This window comes from Achroia grisella, unplaced genomic scaffold (assembly GCF_030625045.1).
Source record: "Achroia grisella isolate CSIRO2021 unplaced genomic scaffold, CSIRO_AGI_Agris_v1 utg5290, whole genome shotgun sequence".
NCBI classification, from domain to species: Eukaryota; Metazoa; Arthropoda; class Insecta; order Lepidoptera; family Pyralidae; genus Achroia; species Achroia grisella.
The window spans coordinates 305,092-331,974 of record NW_026712918.1 but is presented as its reverse complement, the minus strand read 5'-3'; the positions used below and the strand labels follow the sequence as shown (position 1 = coordinate 331,974).

General features: G+C 34.7%; 1 protein-coding gene across 5 annotated transcripts in view; it reads right to left on the bottom strand.

Moving 5' to 3' along the window:
- LOC131847399 (homeobox protein cut-like) overlaps positions 1–26,883 on the bottom strand; it is a 204,487-nt gene that overhangs the window by 36,837 nt on the left and 140,767 nt on the right. For all 5 annotated transcript variants that reach the window (XM_059196973.1, XM_059196974.1, XM_059196976.1 and 2 more), the window contains one exon: positions 6,529–6,710. In XM_059196973.1, the coding sequence (XP_059052956.1) occupies positions 6,529–6,710 (182 nt within the window). The remainder of the gene's footprint in view (positions 1–6,528; positions 6,711–26,883) is intronic.

Below are 26,883 nucleotides of genomic sequence, written 5' to 3'. Positions count from 1 at the left end.
GGCAAACATAGTTCTGTATACCATATTATATAGACGACTGATGTTTGTGTTCCTCGAGAAATATGTAAATCACATGTGTGCATAGAAGCTAATTAAACAAGAGATAAGCGATGCTTGATTCTTTATTTGCTTTTTTAAATTTTAACATAACGTGTCAACATTGTTAGTAGAAAAACTTAGAACGGGCACAATGTCCCGCTCTCGCGTCTGGCGCGGCTGATAAAGATTTTTCGAATTATTTGAATATGGAATGTTATCTAATTTCGAATTCCTTTGTGATTGTTGGCTGCACTGAAATTGTTTATGGTGCGCTTTATTTATTAGTCTGTAGCAATGAAGCAGGCTTGTAAATGGCATTCTAAATTTGAAATTGCCGGTTTAATTGGAAGCCGAATGTCGTCGATTTGAGAATAACGGCGAGATTGGAGCGGGTATCGTCTAAAAATCAATCTATTCCGCCCCCTATTAAGGTTTAATCTTCGGAGGCTGGCTATAACTTAATCCTGGCTTGAGGAGCGGAATAAATAAGCAATAAACCGCTACAGGTGCCTCCGACTGTTTATATCGAGAGTCGAACGTACTTCTTATGGGATTACGTGATCTTTTGTTGGGAAAAGTAAGAAATCCGGGTAGTGAAAGGTGAATTGGGCCGATCATGGGAATATCGTCAAATGTTCGCTTGTTTCGCGTGTCGGCAGCAATAATTGAAATGGGTGGGTATTTTTTTCTATTGTGTTTCTGTTATTTTTCTATCAGCCGGTGCCGTGTGAGGAGCTCGTATATCTCGTGTTGGGGTGCGACTTATCGTATTCCTATTTTCTGTGGTTTAAACTGTAGTTGGGATTAGTTATTGGGGAATTATGGGGAACATGACAAAGTATTGGTGTATTAAGTAATTGTGTTATGTATATATTTGATGGCCTCGGTGATTTACAGTTTCGATGGCCGCGTTACGGGTTCGATTCCTTGTAGAAGTATACTCACAAATATTTGTATTTATTTTCTATGTATATACCCATAACACAAATGTATGTATTTATATCAGTTGTCTAGTACCCATAACATTAGCTCTGCTTAGTTTGGGACTAGATGGCGCTGTGTGAAATATTCTAAGTTATTATAAATATTATTATAGCATCCTAGCACTAGTGCGAAGTCGCAGCGCATTGTTAGTCATGCAAAAAGAAATCTATCTCTCTCTAACACAATGACGTCACCGTTGGCCCATATACAGGGTGTTTTTATTAATTTTTAATCATTAACATTGATCGATCATGGTGACAAACAAACTGTAAACTCTCAAAATACGTGTTTATTGTGTTTGCACAAGCACGATTTTATGTCGCGTCGCGTCGCGTCGGCTCGTTTGATGCGACGTGCCCTTTGATGACGGATCAAAGGCGCCGCCATCGGTTGCCATATTGGTAAAAATAACACATTAAACTACCAAGACCTGTGAAGTTGTCATTGTTATAAATAGTTTCAATATGAACGGTTAAATGTTAACTGTCAATGGACAGCGTTGGTTTTGTTTTAGTTCCTTCGATGGTCGCAGGTTCGATTCCTAATATGGTACACACATTTGTATCTATGAGTATGATTGTTAATTTATTTACTTTTTATTGCACTAGAGGTAAATTACAAAGAAGATAAATAGAAGTAATAAGGTCTTATCGCGTAAGAAATCTCTTTCAGACAACCTTTGGCTAGAGGAGAGAAAGTCATTACATTTTTTTAATCTACCGCTAGTATAAAAGAAAAGTACCCATAACACAAGCTTTGCTTAGCTTGGGACTAGATGGCGCTGTGTGAATTGTCCTGTGATTATTATTATTAATATATGTCAAGTAATCGGTTATTAAGAATGTGTTTTGGATACACATTATCTCGCTCAAGGATGTTGACTGATCACTTCCTCAGCGATTACTCCGAAACTGACACGTGGGAAGATGCAGGTTTAGTTTTTGTTACGTCCAATATAGTTAGTTTAAGAGCTTCTGGCTTAGTGGTTAACTACTTCGTCATAAATTTCAAAGGTCGTGAGTTAGAACCTGGACGACACAAAAAAATATTTTTATCGACAGCTTCTGTGTTCTAGCAGTTTAGCATACCGCCTTACATCCCATGGTCGCAGGTACAAATCCTCGCACGGTACAAATATTTGTATTCACGAGTATGATTGTTTGTATCGGTCTGGGTGATTTCTATTGTAAATAATGTGCGTATTTATAAAATCTAAGTTGATCTATCAGTTGTCTAGTACCCATAACACAAGCTCTGCTTAGCTTGGGACTAGATGGCGCTGTGTGAATTGTCCAGGGATACGAATAATTTTATCTCTGAAATGGCTGGACCTATTTTCACGGGACTTTTTTTTGGCAGCTAGCTGATGTAATAAGAAGTAACTTAAGCTACTTTTATTTTAGATAAAGTTAAAGTGGCAAATAAAGGTTGTCAATTTAGCTGTCTCGACGTTTCGTCAAAATACACACTCAAAACCATAGATTATATTACTAGAATAGAGCGTTCATTAATACAGATAATAAAGATTAATATTTACACAGAACCTGTAACGGAAATCAAGATAATCGACAACGATAACCGTATTTAAGTTTCCCACTGACTGCGGGGGTGGAAAAAAAACAGAATGTCTCAAGGAGCGATTTCTGTATCAATACTATTGAGTAAACATGTTACTGGCTGCTAAATTCCGTATCTCGAATCGTTTAGCGGGTACATGATACCGGCAACGAAAGTGGGATGGATTATTGAGAAAAAAAACAGGTCTGGACCTCCTCCTGTTTTGTGGGAACTGTTTGATGTATGTTTAGTTTTCTGGGTAAGTGGGTATTGAGGGAATATGTAAATATATGTAAGTATATGTGACTATATGTGTAGTATTTGTTGCGTGTTTATGTCGTTTTTTTTTTTATTTATTTATTTAGTTGTTAAGTGTATATTTTGTTGTGAGTGTTTATATCGTTTCTTATATGTATATATTTATTTGTTTTGTTGTTAAAATCGTGTTCGAATTCGATTTTCGATTAAAATCTTGATTTTTTTATATTTCAGACAGTTGTACATACATGGATGGCAACAATACTTACAGTATTTTTTATAATAAAAAATACCTACTTAATCATTACATAGTATAAAACAAAGTCTCTGTCGCTGTCTGTCCCTATGTATGCTTAAATCTTTAAAACTACGCATTGGATTTTGAAGCGGTTTTTTTAATAGATACAGTGATTCAATAGGAAGGTTTATATGTATAATACACGTACACCCGTGCGAAGCCGGGGCGAGTAGCTAGTGTTATATATATGGATGTAAATGGAGTTGTTAACTTAAAGATCTGAAGGGCGGAGCGCACACTTGCGACCACAAACGGGTCACGTCTCAATTCCACTCAAACGCACATAAAATAATGACTGAACATGTCAGGAAGTGGCGTTTAAACAACAGTGTGAGTAATTAAAGTTTTTCTGGAAGACAAGCTGTGAAAACATGTTCAAAGGACGAGCGGGCGGGCGTTGCTTCGTGGAGACAATAGAGCAAGTAACCATCGTTATATCATTACGTGCCACTAGTTTGTTGTTTACAGAATGTTAAAGATATCGTGGGGGGATGAAAACATGTTCTCCAAAGAGGACAGAAGTACTGAAGACGTAGAAACACCATCAAACGCCGTAAACTGCTGTACATGCTGTGTGCTGGGTCACATAATGCGGAATGAAAAATACAGTCTTCTGCAATTAATAATACAAGGAAAAATCCAGGGCTGCCGAAGACCAGGCAGGACGCCGTACTTCCTGGTTAAAAAACCTCAGGCAGTGGTTTGGGTTGAGCACCAGGTCCCTGTTCAGGACCGCCGCGGACAAAGTAAAGATCGCCATAATGATCGCCAACCTCCGATAGGAGATGGCACCTAAAGAAGAAGTTTGTTGCTGTGACTTTGTACCTGATCGAGACAAATTTATTTATATAATTGTTTAATTAATTAGTTAGATTTGTTGGAGACAGTCGCCATGGCCGAAATGCGGTCGGGATCACATCATTGCAAACAACCCAATAAACTTGATGGTCTATGGTTACTATAGTCTATATACACTTTGAAGGCCTCGATGATTTAGCGGGTTAGCACACAGCCTAGTCGATGGTCGTGAGTTCGATTTCTCGTACGGTACAAACGTTTGTATTCATGAATATTATTGTTTGTATTTGGCTTAGTGTTTTATATGTATGTATTAAAAATAATGTATTTATATCAGTTGTTTAGTACCCATAACACAAGTACGCTTACGTTGGGACTAGATGGCGCTGAATTGTCCAATTATCACTTTTAATTTCATTTAAATCCATTCAGCCGTTCAGCCGAGAAATGGTAATAAAGAGACAAAAATACTTTTACATTTATAATATTAGTACAGATTATAACAAAGAAGAAAATAATTAAGGAAGTCATAGTTTCCTCTAGTGGAAGGTAAGGCCAAGGAAATGTAGATAATTGTTTAAAGCTAGTGAGTGCCTCGTGTTATCAGTCAAAGGTATGGTCGGCAAACAGCCGGAGTACACAGTGAGTCTAGATTACAGTGTACAATCAGGTGCGTTTTATTATTTTTGCTGCACTACCATTTGATTACATTTAACACAACGATATTTGTCCAGCACTATTGTTGTTTTACAACGGAGTTAGATGTTATTTTAATTTCTTTAATATATATTTATTTATCCTACGCATTTAGTATGTATGTGTCATTTATTAATACACGATTTATATACTAATTACTATGATTATTATAACTGACCAGTGAAACTTCGTCTGAATCACACTTACTTGACATTTATCATTATATTTCGCCAAATTTACATAATATCTTCTAAAATTATAGTGTCATTCAGATGTATAAGCTATATTACAGTAAAGTTTCATCAAAATCCGTTCAGTAGTTTTTCCGTGAAAGAGTAATAAACATCCATCCATCGATATTTACAAACTTCCGCGTTTATAATATTGGTAATGTTTTCTGTCTTCATATGGCATTATATTTTTGATTTACCTACGTTTGATGAAATAAACTTTTCATTGATAGAACATACTCATATACTATCAAGTGATTAGACTTTCAAGATATACCCAGTGTGTTTTATTATTTTTGATGCACTATCATTTGATTAGCACACTTTACACAACGATCTTTGTCCAGCACTATTGTTGTTTTATGACGCACCTACTCAAACCAACTAGTTAGAAGTTGTAATTTGAAATTTAATTCTTAAATAAATACTGATTTAACCGACTCGTTTAACGTGTATGTTACTTACATACACAAGTATTTGATGAAAAGAAATTTTATTGCGGTATAGTAAGAAATAATTTTCAGTTTAATGTGCTACAATATCTTTGATTTGCGTTTAATTCTACTTTTTATTTATGGATATAGCCAATCTGTTATGTTTTATTATTTTTGTTGTTTCATTAACACATTTTATACAACGATACTTGTCCAGCACTATTGTTGTTTCGTTGTTGTTGTAATTTCAAATTTAATTCTTTAACCTTTGAAAAATCATACATTCTTTGCAGTGTACCATATTGTAACATATGACTAAACCTTTTTAACTTTAACAGTTTATCAGTCGGTTTGTCCTGTAAACATTTTTTTTTAATAAAATCAACTCTGTCACTAATAACGATGCTTCGACGTGGATCCAGTATAAACGAAGCAAGCGCATGCGTTATTAAACTTGATAGCTTATCATCAGTTCGTTCACCTCGTTTGTTTGAGAGAGATTAAGTGTTTGTGATGTTGAAACGTTAAACCTTGAATGTGGCCGGGGTGACGGCGACTGTATGTTGAAATTTACACAGCCTGCGTTTCCTTGTGCATTTTATAACGATACTAGTATCATTGTGATCGTTAATTCTGATGCAATAAGGCATATCTACTTAAAAACAACAACGATTAAGTCGTTAAATAAGGTACTTAAAACTAATAAGTAAAAAAACGAATAATTTATTTGAAAACAAGCTGTGGCACGTGGCTTCGTCTAAGTGGAATGTGATTAAATTTCAAGTATAAAAATATAGTCTAAGTTACTCTTATATAGATGTATAGATGTGAAAGTCCCTTCAAAATCGCCAAGATCAAACAGACAGATAACTTTTTATGGTAGTACCGTATATACATTGATTTGCATGTAGTTAAAAGTTATTTGTATATATGTCGCCACTTGTTTCTGTGTATGTATAAGTTTAGTTTTTACAATAAACCGATAGTTTATTTTAGTTAGTCTAACAGTAGTAGTAGTTAGTCTATCTATTGTCTAGTAATATAGATATTGATTTGATTTGATTTGATTTAATAGTACAAGGTTTAATAATAGTCTGCCTAGTCTAGGAGATAACTGTGTCAATTATACTAGATTATTCATTATTTATGATAAACATTTGTGACGGACATCTAATTGATTTTCAACCTTAAGCATATAAATTAGGGTTGAATTTTGCGTAACTCTGGTACTCACCTGATTTCCCTCTTAATGTCATCGTAGTCCCTCTGGTTGTCCAGCCTCGCCTCCAACCTGGCTATGTGCTGCTTCTTCTCGTCCAGCCGCTCTTCAAGCCGCTGCAGTTTCTGTGCGTGAGCTTCTTTCAGCGCTGCAATGGACGCCTGCAACCTTCTCACTTCCTCCACCAGTTGAGCAATCTGAAAGCAATTAAGAATCATTAATATAGGCTTCACAATTTTTAAAACTGGCAATGATAACATGTGCCGCAATATGGCAATCCCCAAATTGTTAGAAATAAACTCATTTCTAACAATGTAGGTACATGGCAGGTTGATCATCAAGCGGTTCCCCCTGGAAACTGAAACAATTTGCCACAATGGGCTAGCTGACCTGACCTTCATGGTCATCTTATCATCTTCCACTAGTGTCCCGCCAGCGTAAACCGTTAGCACAGGCGGGTACACCATTCCATTATCACCCATAAAAACCCCTCAGAATTGTGAAAACATTATTGTAATTGTAACCCATTTCGGTTTTGCACGCGTGGTATTATTGTTGGGATATCTATTTTTTTATATAATTTACAGTCCCTAGTTCCTATAGGTCAATTTATTTTTAATATTGGTTGTATATTTTTTTCTTCATTCGGTGAAATTCGAAAAAAAGTTTTATAATACCTATCAAGTATTTCTCTTGTAAAATGACAGTGTAGTAACATATCATATGTCACATTATCTTTGATAGAAACTGTTGAATTAGTCATAAATATTTTACGTACGTAAATGACTAAAAATATACTAAGATATATATAAATACAAATATATATAAATGTTTTTAAATTTGATATGGAGAAAGTTATTTTCAAATATTCATAAATATATATGTTCCAAAGATTATTCTTTATAATAATAATAATATAATATAAAAAAAACATTCTCAAATATATATATATATATATATATGAATGTAGGTTACTTAGCTCTGAATGAAGAATAGGTGAAAATTTCTGAAAAATGTATTACTCTATACAAAAGCCTTTAAAATAAATTATTTAAAGTCGCAAATCTAATTTAGTTGAATGTAACAACGTTATACTGGTCACATTAAAATTAACTTTGTCTACGAATCAACTGTAATCCATTAAAGTTATTGTTAATTACTTAATTAGTCGATCGTCATGGTTATTTTTACAGAATAATGGAAATACCAAAATAACAATCGTTAAGTTACGACCTCAATTTAAACTTAACACCAATCTTCACTAATATTTAATTGCGAAAATGTGTCTGTCTGTTTATTTGTTATATTTTACACGATATTTGACCTGAAGATGTCATCAGGCTGAACGAAAACAGAGACAAAACCTGTTATCTCCAAAAAAGAATCTGTATTAATTTCATTTAATAGTAGACATAGACACCTCTATAAGTAAACAATGTTTACAAACTGTATTTATAGTAGAGTTTCTTGCCAGTTCTTCTCAATTACATCTCTATACTGAACTGGACTGGAGGAAGTAATAGCAATACAAAAAACGTTCATAAGCGACTAAAATGAATAAATATTTTTTGAATCAATGTATTTCTATACGTAATTAAACAACTATCAACATTCTGTGCTCCTTAATATAAACTATAACTATGCGAAATTTCATACAACGCCGTCCGCATTATTTCCGTAAAAAGTGGTACAAAGTTTTTGCTTGACATATTAATATATAGATTTCCCGATGACACACAAACAATTACAACGTTTTCCGTACAACGATCGTACCCATAAAATCCATATCAACAATGTGGAATTAGCGACCTTGTCGCTTTGTAATAAGAGCCATTAATTGATATAATGGAGGCTGCTAACGTGTTATTTGTCGACCTTCGGCGTATATCAATTGTTGCAGCTGAGGTGGAGGCGCTCAGCCGTGAAGATACGTATCGTTCAAGATAGATGCGGCGGAAATCACGCGCTCCCATCATGCTTCCTATAGCTAAACGTCTAGGGGATGCCGTAATTAAGTTCTCCCATCATGTATCTACTGCTAAAGATCTTGGGGATGCTGAAATCACGCGCTCCCATCATGCTTCCTATAGCTAAACGTCTAGGGGATGCCGTAATTAAGCTCTCCCATCATGTATCTACTGCTAAAGATCTTGGGGATGCTGAAATCACGCGCTCCCATCATGTTTCCTATAGCTAAACGTCTAGGGGATGCCGTAATTAAGTTCTCCCATCATGTATCTACTGCTAAAGATCTAGGGGATGCTGAAATCACGCGCTCCCATCATGCTTCCTATAGCTAAACGTCTAGGGGATGCCGTAATTAAGCTCTCCCATCATGTATCTACTGCTAAAGATCTTGGGGATGCTGAAATAACGCGCTCCCATCATGTTTCTACTGCTAAAGATCTAGGGGATGCTGAAATCATGCGCTCCCATCGTGCTTTCTAACGCTGAAGTTCTAGTTGATGCTGAAATCACACGCCCCCTTCGTGTTTCCTAACGCTAAACTTCTAGGGGATGCTGAAATCACGCGCTCCCATCATGCTTCCTATAGCTAAACATTTAGGGGATGCTGAAATGTTGCGCTCCCATCATGCTTTTTACAAGCAGCATGCGTTCACGAGTATAACGGCAGAGACTTCTATCACTGCGTTCAACTATGTTTTGGGGAACCTAATGTTTACGATAACGAAATACGTTTATTAGTAGTACAAAAAAATTACGTAAAATCCTTAGCTATAAATATGAAGGTCAAATTTAATGATTTAGTTACGTGGATGATCAGCAATAACATTGAGACATTGACAAAAGGCGAATGAGTAATGATCTATTTTATAAACTTTTTGTTCAGTTACTGCGCTAATGATCGGTGGTTGATTTGTGCCGAAGACGTTTCCTCCAAGACCGAATCGTTCACGTTCACGATAATCAACTTTACCACATTATCGATAGAGTAGATTTTCGAATACCTTATCGAATATCCAGGCTCATTAATTGTAATTGAGATTGGATGTTGTAACTATAGCTTAAGGTTTAATATTGTTTGTTGCCTTCCAATGCCTTGACATCGATATCTCGTACACACACGCGACAAATGCTATTGTAAATTATATCTCTACGACGAGACCTTGAATATTTTACTTATACGTAAAACACTGTAATAAATCTTTGGTTAGGTTCTAAGCCCGCAATAATGTCGTATAATGACGAAATCGGTACAATCAAATAATATGTTAATTACTACAATATAGATGATGAAAATAGTTATAATAATGCCTGGGACTAACGAGATTTACATCTGTAGAAGATACGAATACTAAGAAAATAATGAGCCCCGAAATAGATTACATATAGACTAGTTGTATGTATTCATCTCATAGATATATGAAGATAATATGAATGTAAAAATGAATCTGTATTTTTATAAACATGTACAAGATCATTTGAAAAGAGTAATGAGTTCCTTGTAATATATATTAGCTCAAAAGTACTCCGAACTGACGGTAGATTTGACATGTCGTAAGAGTCTGTACCTTCATGAATAAATACATATTGATTTGTTTTGATACAAATAGATGTCGCAATTACATTGTGGAGTCATCTTCCAGCAATGGTACCAACCATTGCTGGAAGACTCCACAATACAATATTGGAACCTTCAAGAAAAGAGTGTATTCCTTCTTAAAAGCCGGTAATGCATACGCAATTTCGCTGGTGTCCTCATGGGTAGTATCACTATTTGCTTGGTCTGGTTTGTTGATTTATATTGTTACCTAATTTTAATTGTGTTTTAATATACCTATTCATATTCGCGATTTTATGTATTTGTAATCTGTTGTGTTTACGCTATAAAATTTTTATAGCAGTCTTTTTGGAAAAGTGCAACTGTTTATTCTTTTCGGTTGCACCTACTTTCCAAAGATGTTATTAGAATCATAAAAAAATCTGAAGTGCTCAAGTTAATTAAAAAAGAAATCATTTATATTTAATTTAAAATTATGTTTGGTATCAAGTTTTAACATCACATCAATGTTAGTACTGACATTCTCAGTTGCCATACAAATGGTGGCAGATGCATTGTCTATCTTATTTCCAGTCTGTGGTACATCTCATGTTCGTAAATTTACAATAGAAGTATTAATCGGATTCTGTATGGCAATACAAAGTCATGTAAACACATATTCGTCCATTCAAATAGTACGTCGCTACCATAAAAAGTATTAGCCGAAACGAAATTTTCCCGGGACAGAGCCGCGAGTAATTATTGTCTTAATTCGGCCCTGCCCTGACCGCTATTAATACGGTGGTGCAAGTGACAAGCGGCACCGAGTCTTATACTTCCAACCTAACCTCGAGTGTATACATGGAGTAACTAACTATGCTTCTCGGTTTCATTCGTCTTTTACCAAATGTATAATATCAACTGAGAGTATGTTGTTTTTTTTCTCTTAACGTTCAGTCAGATTTTTTTCTATTTTCTTAGTTGCTAATGTTGTTCGTTAAATGACGTAATGAATAATCTCTTCAAGAATTGGCAAATACTGAAAATTTTCATCAAATATTTTATTATTCTTATGTGTTATTTTCTTACACTTGTTAATTGAATTTTGTTTCTACTCTCTTTGTTTGTGTTATCTGGATACGAATAAAGATTGTCTATCTATCTATCTATGTTAAAAAAATTCCTTCTCCCATCAAGTTCCAGAACAAATAAGGTTTCAATTTATATATTACATAGTATACTTAGATATAGCGTGTAATATATCATAGTGCATTAAATCGGTCCATCATCAATTATCAAATAGTAAATCAAATGATTAATTTTCTTAATTAGTAACTTTTTCGTCATTGCCCATCCAGCCGAGCCATCAATTCGAGTCTTGCATTAAATTTATGGAGCTTGAAGTATGCGTTTATCACGTCTCCCCATATTGGAAGTGTGGATTAAATCATTTATAAACACTACGCTCATTACGAACATTGTTCGGTTTCCGTGGTACGAAAAACTCGAACGTATAAATCGAAGTAGCGGTACGGAATAGCAACTGCGCAGACCGAAAAAATTTTACCCCGAGCACTAAAAGTATACGGTCCAGAACGGGTAACAGTCGGTTTACATATGCAAGGCATTTTAATGATAGAATATGGCAACATTGTTCGGTTTATTGTATCGATTATTTATCTCCTAAGTGTATTGAAGAGAGGTGGAATATAACAATATGTTTTATATAATTTTTGCATATGCGTGATCTGCGACTTCTGTTATAATTTGGAATCTAACATTACCATGAACCATGCCTCCTTCTTGTTTATATGTATTTACTTAATAAGACATTTATTTAAAAGAGCAACACGTAAGTTTCTTGCCATATTCTTGTGATGAGCCTGCGTTCCGAATGAACGTTATTGTTATTTTAATTTCTATTTTTAAATCTGTTGCAGCAAAATTAAAAAATCTATTAGATTTTTTTTTTAATTTTCCAATATGCAAAATAACATTAAAACAATTGTTAAATAGTTAATATACAGTTAAGTGGAGAGTGCATTACTGTAGAATTAATTGTTCATAAAATTTAACATTTTACAGAAATAGTTTATTAATAAGTAAATAGAGGTATACAAGATACATATTATTACAAGTCATACGACGTAACTTAATTAAAAAAATATAAAAAGCCTTTAAAAGATGAAAACAATTAAAATTATTTCAAATAAGAAACACGTTATGAAGAGATAAATTGTACTGGTAACTTGAAATATTCCGTTAATGCAAATGAAGTAATAAAAACAATATGCGAGCGATATTCAATGAACATTTATTTATTGGTGCATAAATATTGAAGAGAATCATGATTGTGAAATGCTAAATTAGCATTTGAAACAATTTTGTATTGTACTAAAGATTTGAACTGTACAATACTATCCTTTGGTGTCGTTTACCTTTAGAATACATCTGGTATTCTAAAGGTAAATGAAACCAAAGGATAGTGTTGTACAAATTGGTATATTTCTTATTTTTTTTTATTATTCTAATACTGTTGGCTGCAGCTGGTCTTTACAGCTTCACCGAACGATAGGAGGCGAGTGCAGATGGTACTCCAAAGTTAGTGGCCTTTAGCCATAATTCCTTCCGCGGGGGAAGGACTTATGGAGTGGCTAAAGGCCAATCCTGCCTGATGGATACGACTTTAGTCTGAGGGCACTGCTAGGGGTTTGAACTTAGCCTCAGGCCGCAGTAATTTCGATATCCGTTTGAATTGGACGCAGGATCGATAAATGTTCTAAGTGATTTACGATAATGAACAAAAATTTTAACACCATGTATATACGTAGCAGTGACATCTAGTATACATTTCTGGAACTCGTAAAACCAAATTAGATATTCGCGTGAACAGGAACATAGAGTTAGACGCTTGTGACTTGACCCGTAACCTTGGTCCAAGGGTTGTTCCTTCTGAAGGGTTAAAGGGTAGCCCTCCACAATTACCTACAATCATTACTATGGACAATTATGTTTTCGACCGCCAGCCGTCACAGTTACAGGTTTTTATTGAAGTCCCGCGTACCGCATTTTTAGTTTAATTACAGCCTTTTTGGACCTCAGCGGGCCGGGTCTGTGATCAGCCACGTGTGACAATAGCGATTATGTTGTGTGCCTCTTATTTTGTGGAGATCATTAGGAAATGGCCCTTTAAATGGAGAGATTTTGGTCATTAGACATGCAATAGATGACGATAAAGATTTTGACGGGTTCGGTTTAATACACTGCTCTAATTCCTATGGTCGCGTCTTTGAATCCTCAATGCAGACACTTATATTTATGAGTATGATTGTTTACATGGTCTTGATGTTTTCTGTATATATGTACAAAAAAATGTATCTTTAGTATGAAATATGCAAAGTTCTGTTGCAACTGTAAGTAGTTTTATTTGTGGTTCTGCTAGATAATATTTCTCCATATATTTACATTCTTTTCGAAGTGCATGCGAGTGAATGCAAATAGATGTGGCGGCCATAACTCTTAGCTTCTGTCTCCGGTCGGCTATCGGGCGGGCGGTTCGATCTTTAGGTGCTACCTACTACGCGTCACATTCTGTATTATTGTAAGGAATGTTATTTTATTAATCACTAGCTGTGCCTGCGGTCTCATTCGCTTGAAATTTATAGCCTATATCTTATTCAGATGTAGAACGTATATTACTGTAAAGTTTTGTCAAATTTCGTTTAGTAGTTTTTGCGTGAAAGAATAAAAATCTTCAGTTTTGATATCAAACAAAATTTTATATTTTCCTTTTCGTTATCCTTATTTTTATCTAATTGGAATGTACAATGAACTAATGAGCCTGGTCATTTATATATATGTACAGCACTAAGGTTATTAAGCTAATCATGTAAGATCCGTGATACCACTAATTCTTTGTCAGGAGGACTAAAATGTCATGCCTCTTATCTATAATTTGCTGCAATTCATTCATTAGTCTTACAGTAATCAGTATTATATCAGCAGCATTTTATTTAACTACTGCAATTGTTATGAGCTGATCTGCATAAAACTGAAGAGATGAACTGAAAAGATATGAAACGTTGCAAGGTTTCGTGTTTATAACTGGCTTTTTATTTATTATAGCTTTGTCTGTATAACAGTCACACAATTTTATGTGACTAACATAATGCAAAGAATCCTTCTGTAAAATACTTGGATATAGTCATAACAATGCTTTTATTAGATAGATATTCTTTGTGCTTTGATAGAATCATCAAATTAGGAGAATTGTATTAAGTTTTTTGAACTATAAAGGCTTAAAAGAAAAAGATATATTCTGAAATAACAAAGCGACGAGAATACAGATAATAGACTAACGTCCTCCAAATGATAAAGTAACAAAAACCAACCAATCCGCCCTCGACAATGCATCACAAATTCGTACAGGACTCAATCATAAAAGGAGTCATGAAAGACAAGTGGTCGAATAAAAAAGGCATATTACGCCATTTTGCCGTCAGGAAGCGGGATCCATGTTGGCGATCTGTCAAACTGGTCAAACATGAGGTCGCCGACAACGAATCGGCGGGAAACCGTTATTAACCGCCAAAATATGAGCGGCTAGATGGATGCGAGGAAACTCACAATGCCGATTCTAAATTCAAACGGCGAAATCCGACGAGCAATACCAACTGCACGGAACAAAAAGACGTTCGGAAAGTATCTACGAGTGGATTTTCCTTTTTACATATCTATCGCTCAGTCTGCTTGACGTGCCGTTTCATTTCACGGCGTAATGATAAATGACGTGAATGAATGAATAGTCGGACACGAGTTTTTGTGCAGTTAAAGTAAAAGATTATGGGAATATGTATATTATTTGGTTTATGACGGACATTAGAAATATTTTTCATGTACATCGAAATTAAATGTAGTTAGTTATATTACGTTCGGATATTTTAACGAGTTATCATGACGATTGTTTGCGTACAATTCATAAATATTCACAGTCGGTCAAAATGCTTTTACAAAATATTTGTTGACTGACAATATACGTCGCATGTATCAATCAGGTGTGGGCAGGATCGAACGGGCGACGTGTAAATGGTAAAAATTAATGGTACTCACTCAGCAAACGAGAACGTGTCCACAGATATTATTTTTCTATTAATACACCGGTACGGTTCAATGTTGGATGTGAATTAGATTTTGACGTTTGGAAATACGTTTTGAATTGACGTTGACAGGTAGTAAAATTGGCGGGAAACTTGTCTATGTTTTTACGTGGACGAAAATAGCTGGTAAACTAAATTAAATTGCGAAAAATAATGTCTCTGTGCAGTTTGGACGAAAATCTATTTAGTTAAAAATAGATAGAGATGTATATGTACATGTTTAGTTACTAAGTTGTTTAACTGTACCATCATATCAGATAATGTATATTAATGAATAAGTATTATAGTGACCATATACCCGCATTTTTTCATCGTGCCATATTTTACGTAGTCTTTACATATCTTTATACGACCTCGGTGGTATAGCGGTCTAGCACACCGCTTTACGTCCGATGGTCGCGGGTTCGATTCCTCGCACGGCACAAACATTTGTATTCATGAGTATGATTGTTTGTATCGGTCTGCGTGTTTTCTATGTATAATACTTAACTTGGGACTAGATGGCGCTGGGTGAATTGTGTGTTTATTATTATAGTCATTAATTAATTTAAAACTATGTTTAAATATGCAATGTTATAAACTCAGGACAGTTCACATAGCGCCATCTAGACCCAAGTTAAGCTAGCTAAAGCTTGTGTTATGGGTACTAGATAACTGATACAAATACATAGATGTTTTTTATCGTAAATATATATATAATATACATAGAAAACATCCAGATAGATACAAACAATCATACTCATGAATACAAATATTTGTGTCGTGCGAGGAATCGAGCCCGCGACCATCGGAAGTGAATGTGCTAAACCGCTATACCAATGAGGCCGTCAAAAATACTAGCAAATGCAAACTTTCATCATTACATAGTATAAAACAAAGTCGCTGTCGCTGTCTGTTCGTCCCTATGTATGCTTAAATCTTCAAAACTACGCAACGAACTATTTTGAAGCGGTTTTTTTTAATAGATAGAGTGATCCAAGAGGAAGGTTTATATATATAATACATGTACGGTGTATGCAAAGCCGGGGCGAGTAGCTAGTACAAAATAAATGAATGTGGAATATTTAATCTGATTGAAATTGTATCTATAGAAATGGCGGCTGATTTATAATGTTACCATAGGCACCGAGTGCATCGTATAGATTTTAGTTCTGACTACGAAATGAAGCAATTATAAGTTGTGGGAGCTCATTTATTGCCTGTCTATCGTTTGCAGTTATAAAACTGAATCGAAAACTAAGTTTAGCTTGTTGTGGTTATAACTTCGCGTTATAGAGGGCGTGGTCGACAGCCATGGATAATCTGTGGATTTGTTAGTGTTGTAGCTAATTGTTATAGTTAATGATAATCTAATAAGAATTCTTGTTCCTGACGGGTCTAGGCAGCGAACTCTGAAAAATGGCGCGCACAATAGATCTATGTAGGTCGCAGTGCTACAGGTGCTACAAACATCTGACAATAGCCTAAACAACCCAATAAAAAAAATACCTCTTACCATTACTGGTCATCAATCTAGTTACATAAAATATATTTTAGCAAAATGAGCAATATAAAGTAATTTACATTTGATTTAGTAAATGAAAATAAAGGAGAAATGTTTTTAGGTTATATTAACTATTGCAATTTCTTTAGAAAATGGTGTAGCAACATTTTAACAGTAAGTAGTGCACGCCAACAGACTAACAAAGCAATTACCAGCAGTCATTCGGAATTAAAAGGAAAAATTCAAATTCTTTCACGTTGCCCGTGTACATATATCAGGGAAGTCAAGGTAGATATCTGTACTAGATTATTTTGAGTTATACCCCGCTATGCGGTGTTGCCAGCGGAAAAAAAACTGCAATACGTACACAATAAATTACCAAGCTGCAATTAAAAGTCATCGGTTCTAGCATTGGGCGAAAAGTCGTGTAGATAGAGTGTGGTTGGAGTGGAATTATTTAGAATTTATTTCTTAATTATTTATTATTTATATTATGGCCTCGGTGATTTAGCGAATGGGCATACCGCATTACTTCCGATGGTCGCGGGTTAGATTCCTCGCAGGATCAGATATTTGTATTAATAACTATGAATGTTTGTATCTGTCTGGTTAATTTCTATGTATATTATGCATCTTACATTAAATTTATTTTACTACTATTTAAAAAAAACATCTGTGTATTTGTATCAATAATCTAGTTAGTACATATAACAAGCTCTACCTAGCTTGGGACTAGATCGCAGTGTGTATATTATCCTGAGATATTATTAGAAAATTGCATGTATACCGTGCGAGGCATCGAACCCGTGCCCATCCGAATTGAAGTAGTACTAAACTGCTATACCACTGAGGTTGTAAATTTTCGTTCCATTATTCTGATTGCTGAGTAATAATTCTATTTTAAGCAATATCATATGCACTATTATATAATTTGTGACACGGACCAAATGGATGCTGGGCATCCTCTCGTTTTAATGGAACTGTTCAGAATGTCTGTGTTTTAATGTAAATTAGTTTTGTATATCGGGCACCACGTCCGCTAATTTATTGTGCGACAGCCAACCGCTCCCGAAACTGCAATCTTGATAATAATTTTAATTTAATCTGCCTTTCAGTTTTTTAAAGATTCCATCATCATCATCATCATCAGCCCATTTCAGTCCACTGCTGGACATAGGCGTCTCCCAAGACACGCCACTGGGCACGATCTTCGGCCCTTCTCTTCCAATTACTACCCGCAACCCTACGTACATCGTTGCTCCACCTAGCTGCGGGGCGTCCTACACCACGTTTGCCAATTCGCGGTCTCCACTCTAGAACAACCTTAGATTTCACGAGATATAATTACTTCTTAGTTTTGGTATTTCACTCAATTTTCTTTACAATTGTGATTGTTAAATCAAAATTTCTTTATTCATGTAGGTCTATTACAGACTCTTGTGATATGTCAAATCTACCGTCAGTTCGGAGTGCTTTCGAGATGAGAACTGACAAGAAACTCGGCTCGTACTCTTTTCCAATGTGGTCGTACATGTTTACAATAATACAGATTTTTAAATACAAATGTGAGAGTATAGTATGACCACCAGCATATGCTATGAAATATGCATCAGCATATGAAATATAAACAAAGTTATGAAATTAACATCGTTTAAGATTGTTTTATTTCCAAAAAATAAGATGTTTCCAGAACTCCACCTGCTCGAAGCAAATGCGGTTAAATAGTAAACAAATAAAAAAAATTCAACGACAGTAGGTAATAATGTATACGCACGCAAAACATACGATCCAAACGGTTAACTCATCGATTTGAACTTTCGCTCGAGGAATCCGCTTTGATATCGAAACATAAAAAGAACAAACGCTTCCCAAACTGTAAGTCAAAGTGGAATCTGTCAGACGAAATAAAAACAGGAACGAGCCAGTTTGAGCACTGGCGCGTGGGTGATGACTTTCCTATTGAGTTCGACTGTTCAGGACAATCGGAGGACGGCGGATGTTCCGCGACGTGCCTCATCCGCGGAACGACGGCGGAGATTGACGGATTTCGGAATGGGGTAAGTTGAGTAGATTTCCGTCATATTTCAGCTACAAAATGTGTATTTGCAATAATCCGAGTTGTAATGAAGAATGTTTCAAAATCGAGGGATATGTACACACACTTAGACTCTATGTTTTGGATATTAAACTATTAGTCAAGTATATGCCAGAAATAAATGTGTAATATGGTTGAGTGCAATGTTGGCTGGCTGATTCGTCATACTCGTGAACGGGTGCTGCTTGTTGGGACTGGTCAGTTTGGGTTACGAACACTGATTACACTATTTCAAAAAAATTGCAATAGCATATGCAGTGGTCTCTCTATTCCCAAATTTAAAAATGTATCTGTATTATTGTAAACAATATTTGAAAAGAATACGAGCTGAGTTTCTTGTCAGGTCTTCTAATCTCGAGAGTACTCCGAACTGACGGTAGATTTGACATATCATAACGAGCTGAGTTTCTTGTCAGGTCTTCTCATCTCGAGAGTACTCCGAATTGACAGTAGATTTGACATATCATAACGAGCTGAGTTTCTTGTCAGGTCTTCTCATCTCGAGAGCACTCCGAATTGACAGTAGATTTGACATATCATAACGAGCTGAGTTTCTTGTCAGGTCTTCTCATCTCGAGAGTACTCCGAATTGACAGTAGATTTGACATATCATAACGAGCTGAGTTTCTTGTCAGGTCTTCTCATCTCGAGAGCACTCCGAATTGACAGTAGATTTGACATATCATAACGAGCTGAGTTTCTTGTCAGGTCTTCTCATCTCGAGAGTACTCCGAATTGACAGTAGATTTGACATATCATAACGAGCTGAGTTTCTTGTCAGGTCTTCTCATCTCGAGAGCACTCCGAATTGACAGTAGATTTGACATATCATAACGAGCTGAGTTTCTTGTCAGTTCTTCTCATCTCGAAATCATTCCGAACTGACGGTAGATTTGACATATCATAAGCGTCTGTAATAATCTATATGAATGGAGATATTTTGATCTGATTTTAAGTATATAACGTTTTAGTCTATGATCAGTTCCATATAACAATACTATGTCCATAGCAAAAGGAAGTTGCAACTATTATAATAGTTTCTCGCAATAGATCAGTCGTGTTGTCACCTACGCATGCACGCCATTGTATTCGAAGGACGCGGTACACTGCCGATCATTATCATTGTTGGCAGTAATGTGCATATAATTGTACACCCAGTGTACTGATTACCGTCCGTCAGTATCTTAAACGCAAATTGATGTATGGTTTGATTTCAGATAGATACAGACTTGATTGTGTTCTTATTTTAAAATGCAGTGTTGCCAGATTATTGTATTTTTTTATTACACCTTAAATATAGACTGCATTGTGTTCTTATTTAAAAAATGCAATGTTGCCAGATGCAATTATTACTCTTGAAAAAAAATACAATAAAATTTTTAGAGTATGAAGATAGAAAAGCAAGTCTTATCGCTTGAGCGATCTCTTCCAGACAATATTTGGGTAATAATAATTCAACATATAACTAACAAATAAGTTAAATATAACCTTTAAATTTAATTACCACAGATAATCAATACCACGCTGCATTATTCATAGTAGATAGTACAACAACTTCGATAAGTCTGTTAACTTCGGAGTAATTGTTTCAAACATTTTTTGCTTTACCATAGACAAACGAGAGTAGTTGATTAATGACAATATACACCGTATTTAAACTGTTACCGAGTGCAATTAATTATCAATTATCTACTCCATTATTTCACACTGACCAAGCGGTTATTTTGACATTTAATACTCCATAAAAATGCTAAAAAGGCGGCAATTAAACGAAACGCCGTGTACATTGTCACTACACTACAAACAATCTTGACATAGATTAAAAATATCATATGTCGAAGATATGATACCTTCTCGGCTAATGGCATAGAAGTATGTATTCCTTTGCCTCATGCTCAATTCTATTTTTTTTTATAAAGAATTCCCGCCGAGCGGTCAACGTAATTATAAATAAAATTGACATTAATTGCGTGCGCCATCTTTTTAAGTGTGTTAGCGATTTCTAGAAATAATTCCTTTTGCAGGAGAAGGTAAGCGTATGTAATGAAACGCGGTTATTAATGTAATTATTATAATTTAACAAGATAGAGATGAATGTCAAAGATTCAGCTGACAGATGTGTAACTCGTTTAGTCTCTGGGAGACTCAGGAGAAATTTCTAGAACATGTAAATTATGTACATATGTATAGAAATTTGAAATTATAAATATAATATATACAAATAAGTTATAATAGCTTATATATAAAATTCTCGTGTTTTCGTTTTCGTTCCCATACTCCTCCGAAACGGTTTGACCGATTCTCATGAAATTTTGTGAGCGTATTGATTAGGTCTGAGAATCGGCCAACATCTATCATATTCATCAGATAGATAGATAGATTCAATATCTATCTATCATTATTTAATATATTTTTTTTGTGTTTAAATTATATGTATCTGTATGTAGTAAAAAACCCGCATCTTAGTTTTTTTTTATGAGTAATGGGGGCTGACAAAAAACCAGCGCTGTATAGGTGCACCTCACTAAGGTTGTGCTTATATCAGCAACAGCTGAGGCAGCTCCTATTGCCAACTTCCATGTTATTTATTTCTTGTTTTGTGTCTTATTGTAAATTGAATTATTTGTGTTATGTTGGCAATAAATCAATTATCTATCTATCTATCTATCGTATTCATCCCCCTAAATGTTAGGGGTAGTCCAACTCTAAATTTTTTTTATTATTTTAAGGCAAAACAACGTTTGTCGGGATAGCTAGTAATATATAAATATAAGTCAGTAACTCAAGGAATTATTCAGTACTCAATATTATTTTTTATAAGCAACATAAGACACTATATCTCAAAAATAAGATGGACTAGAAATAATTATACGTATTTACCATAATAATATTATTTCAAAGTTCCCGATATTTCGACGATGTTACAAACATCAGAACATACTAAAATCTTACCTTTTTAGTATGTTCTGATGTTTGTAACATCGTCGAAATATCGGGAATGTCTTAGAAATTCGAACTCGATGAATTCATAATACTAATAAATATTAGGTATTATTATTTTTTTACAGATAAAAAATATCTTTAGTCTATGGCACGACACATCTATCCTTGTCCACGCATTGGCAAAGAGCAAAATTATAGACAGGTTCTAGTAAACAGCGCCGTCTTTGGTCCATTTTGTGATAATTAACCGAGTTGACATTTTAATAGTTTTAAAATTTAAAAAAAGAACATAGCGATGTTAATACTGCACATTTTATGAAGTTGGCGGAGTCTGTTTGTATATTTGTTTAAGAGCATTTAATTGTAATTATTATATATACTCTATTAAGAGTTGACTTTGATGACATTTCAGATTTGTTGTGTAAACTAGAAATAAATAGTTTTAAATATGGCGCTTATACTGTATTAGAATTCCTTTACGATATTCTTTTATAACCATACCATATAAAGATTTTATCTCATATATAACTAACTAGTTAGTTGGTAATAAGTAATAATAATGATTACCCTGAACAGTTTATACAGAATCATCGACTCCCAAGCTAGCAGAGCTTGAGTTGTGAGTTGGACTAGGCAAGTGGTATAAATACTTAAATACATACATTAAATATACACCTAGAAATTTCCAGACTAATCAAAATAGCTTCATTCATGTAGGTCTATTATAGACTTTATGATATGTCAAATCTACGGTAAGAATTGACAAGAAACTCAGCTCTTATTCTTTTCAAATGAGCTTGTACATGATACCAAGAGTACAGATTTATCAGAGGTATTGTGTTCAGATCATTTATTATTTAATACTAAGTTAATTACATTAAAACACACGACAAAATGACACTCCATAAGAGAGATACATTAAAAAATCAATAGCAAAACCGAGGTCGTACAATTAAGAATCCGAGCATCCCTCAAACGTCGCGGCACCCTTGCCACTACACGTATGGACCCGCAAACCTTTACAAAACAAACACACACACCGTATAACCGAGGGAAAGAGTTCAAATTTGCATAACACAATGCGAAACAACCGCAAACGCCGTTAAGAATTATCCCAGCAAAAATGTTGAGGGGAAACGCGGGCTATTTAGGCAATATGCAAAAGTTGGGGTGGCGGGGGGTCCGGGGGGTCTGGGGGGTCGATGTCGTGATTAGGCCGTGTGTGACGATGCGCATCTTATGCCCGCATTACCCTTTCGTTTTCCTTCCGATAGCTGCCTTTGTGCGTCCCTCTAGTTGTCTATGCAAAAAGTACAAGATCACACGATACCAATTTTTGTGTAGCTCGCTCTTTTGAAGGCCATCGATTGTCGAGTGATTTATACGGCTGGCAACGACAATCAATATGGTAGGGTAAAATAAATAAATAACTTACCAATCTTAGTAATAAATTAGCAGTACATTTAGTACGCAATAGAAAATGTAGAAAATATATGTGTCAAAAATTGTAAATAAAAAACTCTATGGTACAAAATAAGAAACCGCTATAACAAGAGGTCTGTCGCCAACAGTGATGTTATGATATATCACTCGCTACAAGTTGAATAATATTTGTTTCATGATATATTTCATGTGTACAAAGACGACGCATCGCAAATATTGACGTCAGTAATCTCAATTTTTCTCAGCAATTACAAACCATTCGGTCTGTTGTAAATCTGCCTGAAAAAAGATTTAAATGTCATATAAAATACTTCCTTTGCAAAAAGCTTACTGTAAAATTGAAGAATTCGTTAACGACAATAATGTTTTTATAGAAAAACTTAAAATCCATAGCACTGACAGTATTATCTGATTACACTAATAATGAGCGCGTAGCGATTTCTATGTTGCTTATCGCATGCATCTTACTTGTTATTATATAAAAAAAAACATCTATTCAAAAGAGCAACACACAAGTTTCTTGGTCATTCTTCTTATGATGAATCTGCATTCCGAATGAGTGGTAGAATCAAAATATGACTATTCAAAAGTGCTTGTAATGAGTTTATTTGAATAAAGATTATTTCTATTTCTATTTCGGGGCTGATATTTATGCATTTAATTTTTCGTTTCTTTACATCATTTTAGTAATTCTCGTAAAATGATTGAGTGAGATTTTTAAAGGTTCATTAAATAAATTACTATTCAAGTTTACAGACCTCAACAGGAGTTTAAGATAAAGAATGTAAAGATAGTTTATATTGGGAAAAAATAAAGCTTATTATTTACCTTAGAAACAGCTGTAAGTTTATATTGACTTATGATAGGGATACTCTGATTCTTTACAAGTGTGATAGATTTACTCTTACACTTACATGCGTGTAGATAGTGTAAGTATTAATAATTTAAGTAGGAAGTATCTATAATACATTCCAAGTGATAATCAAATTTTATGTGGGGAATAATCTTGGGCATTTCATTAAGAGTATTTGTTTCAGTTACAAAATGCAAACTAAACTTTTGTTAAATTTTATTCAAATTAGTATAGAAATGTATCTGTAGGTATTACTCAACAGAATGGTAGATACATACTCATTTTTATATTTATATTATCAGTAATGATGATGGATGGAAGAATTGATAAAATAGAGATAACTGATAAAATAAAATAGTGGTACATTTCATCTCCACGATGCTGCCAACTTGTTGATATTATTTAGTCTGAGATAAGATTAGTTTTTATCTAAAATTAAAGTGAGCCTGATTTTATGGGCGTAATGTCTAACGATTAGCTATTAATATAATATATTAATTGAGGAAAGGGGCTTAATTATTAATCTTTGCAAATAACTGTATATCATAAACGGTACGGCATAGAATACAAACTCGTTCGTAAAGATGTTACCCAAATGAAAAGAGCAACTTTCAAAATAATGAGTTGGATCTCATATTTGAGTTTCAATAGAACGACACGGAAGTTAGTTTTGAACTGACACAATCTAAACGTAATCCCTATTAGTAAAATCGACTACATTCGCCGGGGTGAACTCGTTAACACACTTTCCAAGTTTCCCATCGAAAACTACCCCGTTTTGACTACCAAATACGCTCACCGAGGACAAACTAATAAACGTGAATGTTTAATATTCTACCAAATCTTCGACGAGGCCCCCACCCCACAATTTCAATACGAGCTTAAGTAATATCGAATTCGGGAATCACATTTCGACGTACAACGCTGTAAAAGACGTTGAGACGAGGCTGCAGTTACGGCGTTTCGCCCGGAACCGCTCGCGCCTGATACAGACGTTATGGACAATTCAGAGAGTGATTTCCCTTGAAACCAATGTAGCATATAAATACCATTATTCTGAAACAATTCACGCTTTCGCCCCCGTTGTGTTGTTTTGAAGAAACTTCCCAAAAGATTCATGAATATTCCGTGCCCCATTCTTAATCGCGATTCGTGTTTCGAATGTTACACGCTTATAACATAATACACGAAATTACGAGTCGATAGTATTTCGCAGACATGTTAATTATATATATTAATTTATATTTGAATTTCGTACACGGTGTAACGTTTTATTTGTACGTATTTTTTTTTATAAAACACAAATAATTAATGTAACACAAGATTTTAAGTGTGGCTCGAACACGACTCCTACGTGTAACGCGAAATGGTTTTTGTTTTGCGAAATATAAGCATATAGCTAATTATAAGAGTATATATTTTTGACTTAAGCAGGCAATTCATCAGGCTCTCCCCACACCCGAACACACACACAAATCTACTAATGAAATCAGACATCCCGACGCAATTGTAGATTCAATTAGTACACAGCAGTTGCCATTCTTATCGGCGGAGACGATTTTACGAACGAATTAATCCGAAAACATACGATTCCTATCTCCCCCAGCCTCCCCCGTCTTCGGAAGTACTTCAGCATCGATGTCGCATCGGCATTGTATTTGCTGGCTGTAATTAAGAACATGTGGATGGAGGCACAGATAAGCAATGAAGTCTAAACTTTGAATTCAAACAATTATTTTAATGACTATTTGTCAAGTTAAATCTTGCGTTCGTACTCTTGTAAATGTATCGTAAATTTTCTATCAATATATTGATCGTAATTCAATCATGTACAAGCTCATTTGAAAATATTAAGAGCTGAGTTTCTTGTCAGTTCTTCTCAGCTCGAAATCACTCCGAACTGACGGTAGATTTGACATATCATAATAGTCACTAATAGACCTACCTACATGAATAAAGATATTGATTTATTTATTTATTATGTACTACTTATATCACTCGACTCTGTCCACATGAAATAGCCCATGTTACTCTCAGACAATCTAACTTTTGGTAGGTGAAAGATTTCTTAAAACAGATAAGTCGCTGACGATCTAGTATTTCTAGGGGAGAATAGTTTAGTTCCATAAAACCTAGCTTTTATACAAATATATGCAAAGTTTTGTTTTAAAACGACACCAAATATGTCCAAATAATCCATATTTATTTATTATATTTGTAGATTGTTTATCTCCGTCGTACTGAGCTGTAAATTGAATAATTGAATCACTCAGCATTATAGAAAATGAAGTGCCTTCAAATCAAATCGATTGTCGCTATCGAATTTAGAATAAATTAAATCAAAACAAACCATAGAGAATTTAAAAGGGACGATTGTATAGACAACTCTATTTTGTAAATCGAGAACGCAATCAAAACATAGTGCTGTGGAACTGATCGACTATAGCCGATAAACCGTAATCGAGGGGCGAAAAAATAGGGATTTTTTTATTATAGCTTATTGATCAATTGCTCACGCCTCGGTATTGAGGATTATTGATAGATTGATATTAATGCGCCCAGTGCCGGGGGGTGGCGGTTTTTTTCAATATGCAACTCGTTGACGGCACCACAATTGGTTATTGTGTAATTCTTTCGTACACAATGCGTATTCGATTTTTTATGGCGACGTTTGTTTGCTTTTTTTTTTATTTACATGTTCGGAAGGACTGTTTATTGAATGTTTGATTTGGTTTGATTGAGGGTGAATTTTTAGTATCGCTTTGTGTGATATTTGCGGACTTGTTATTGCCGAAATTAGGGCAATTATTAAAAAAAATATATCGTCGAAATAAAATTTTGATGAATCGACAAAAACCATAGACAAAACACGTACAAACAATGTATTCCATATTC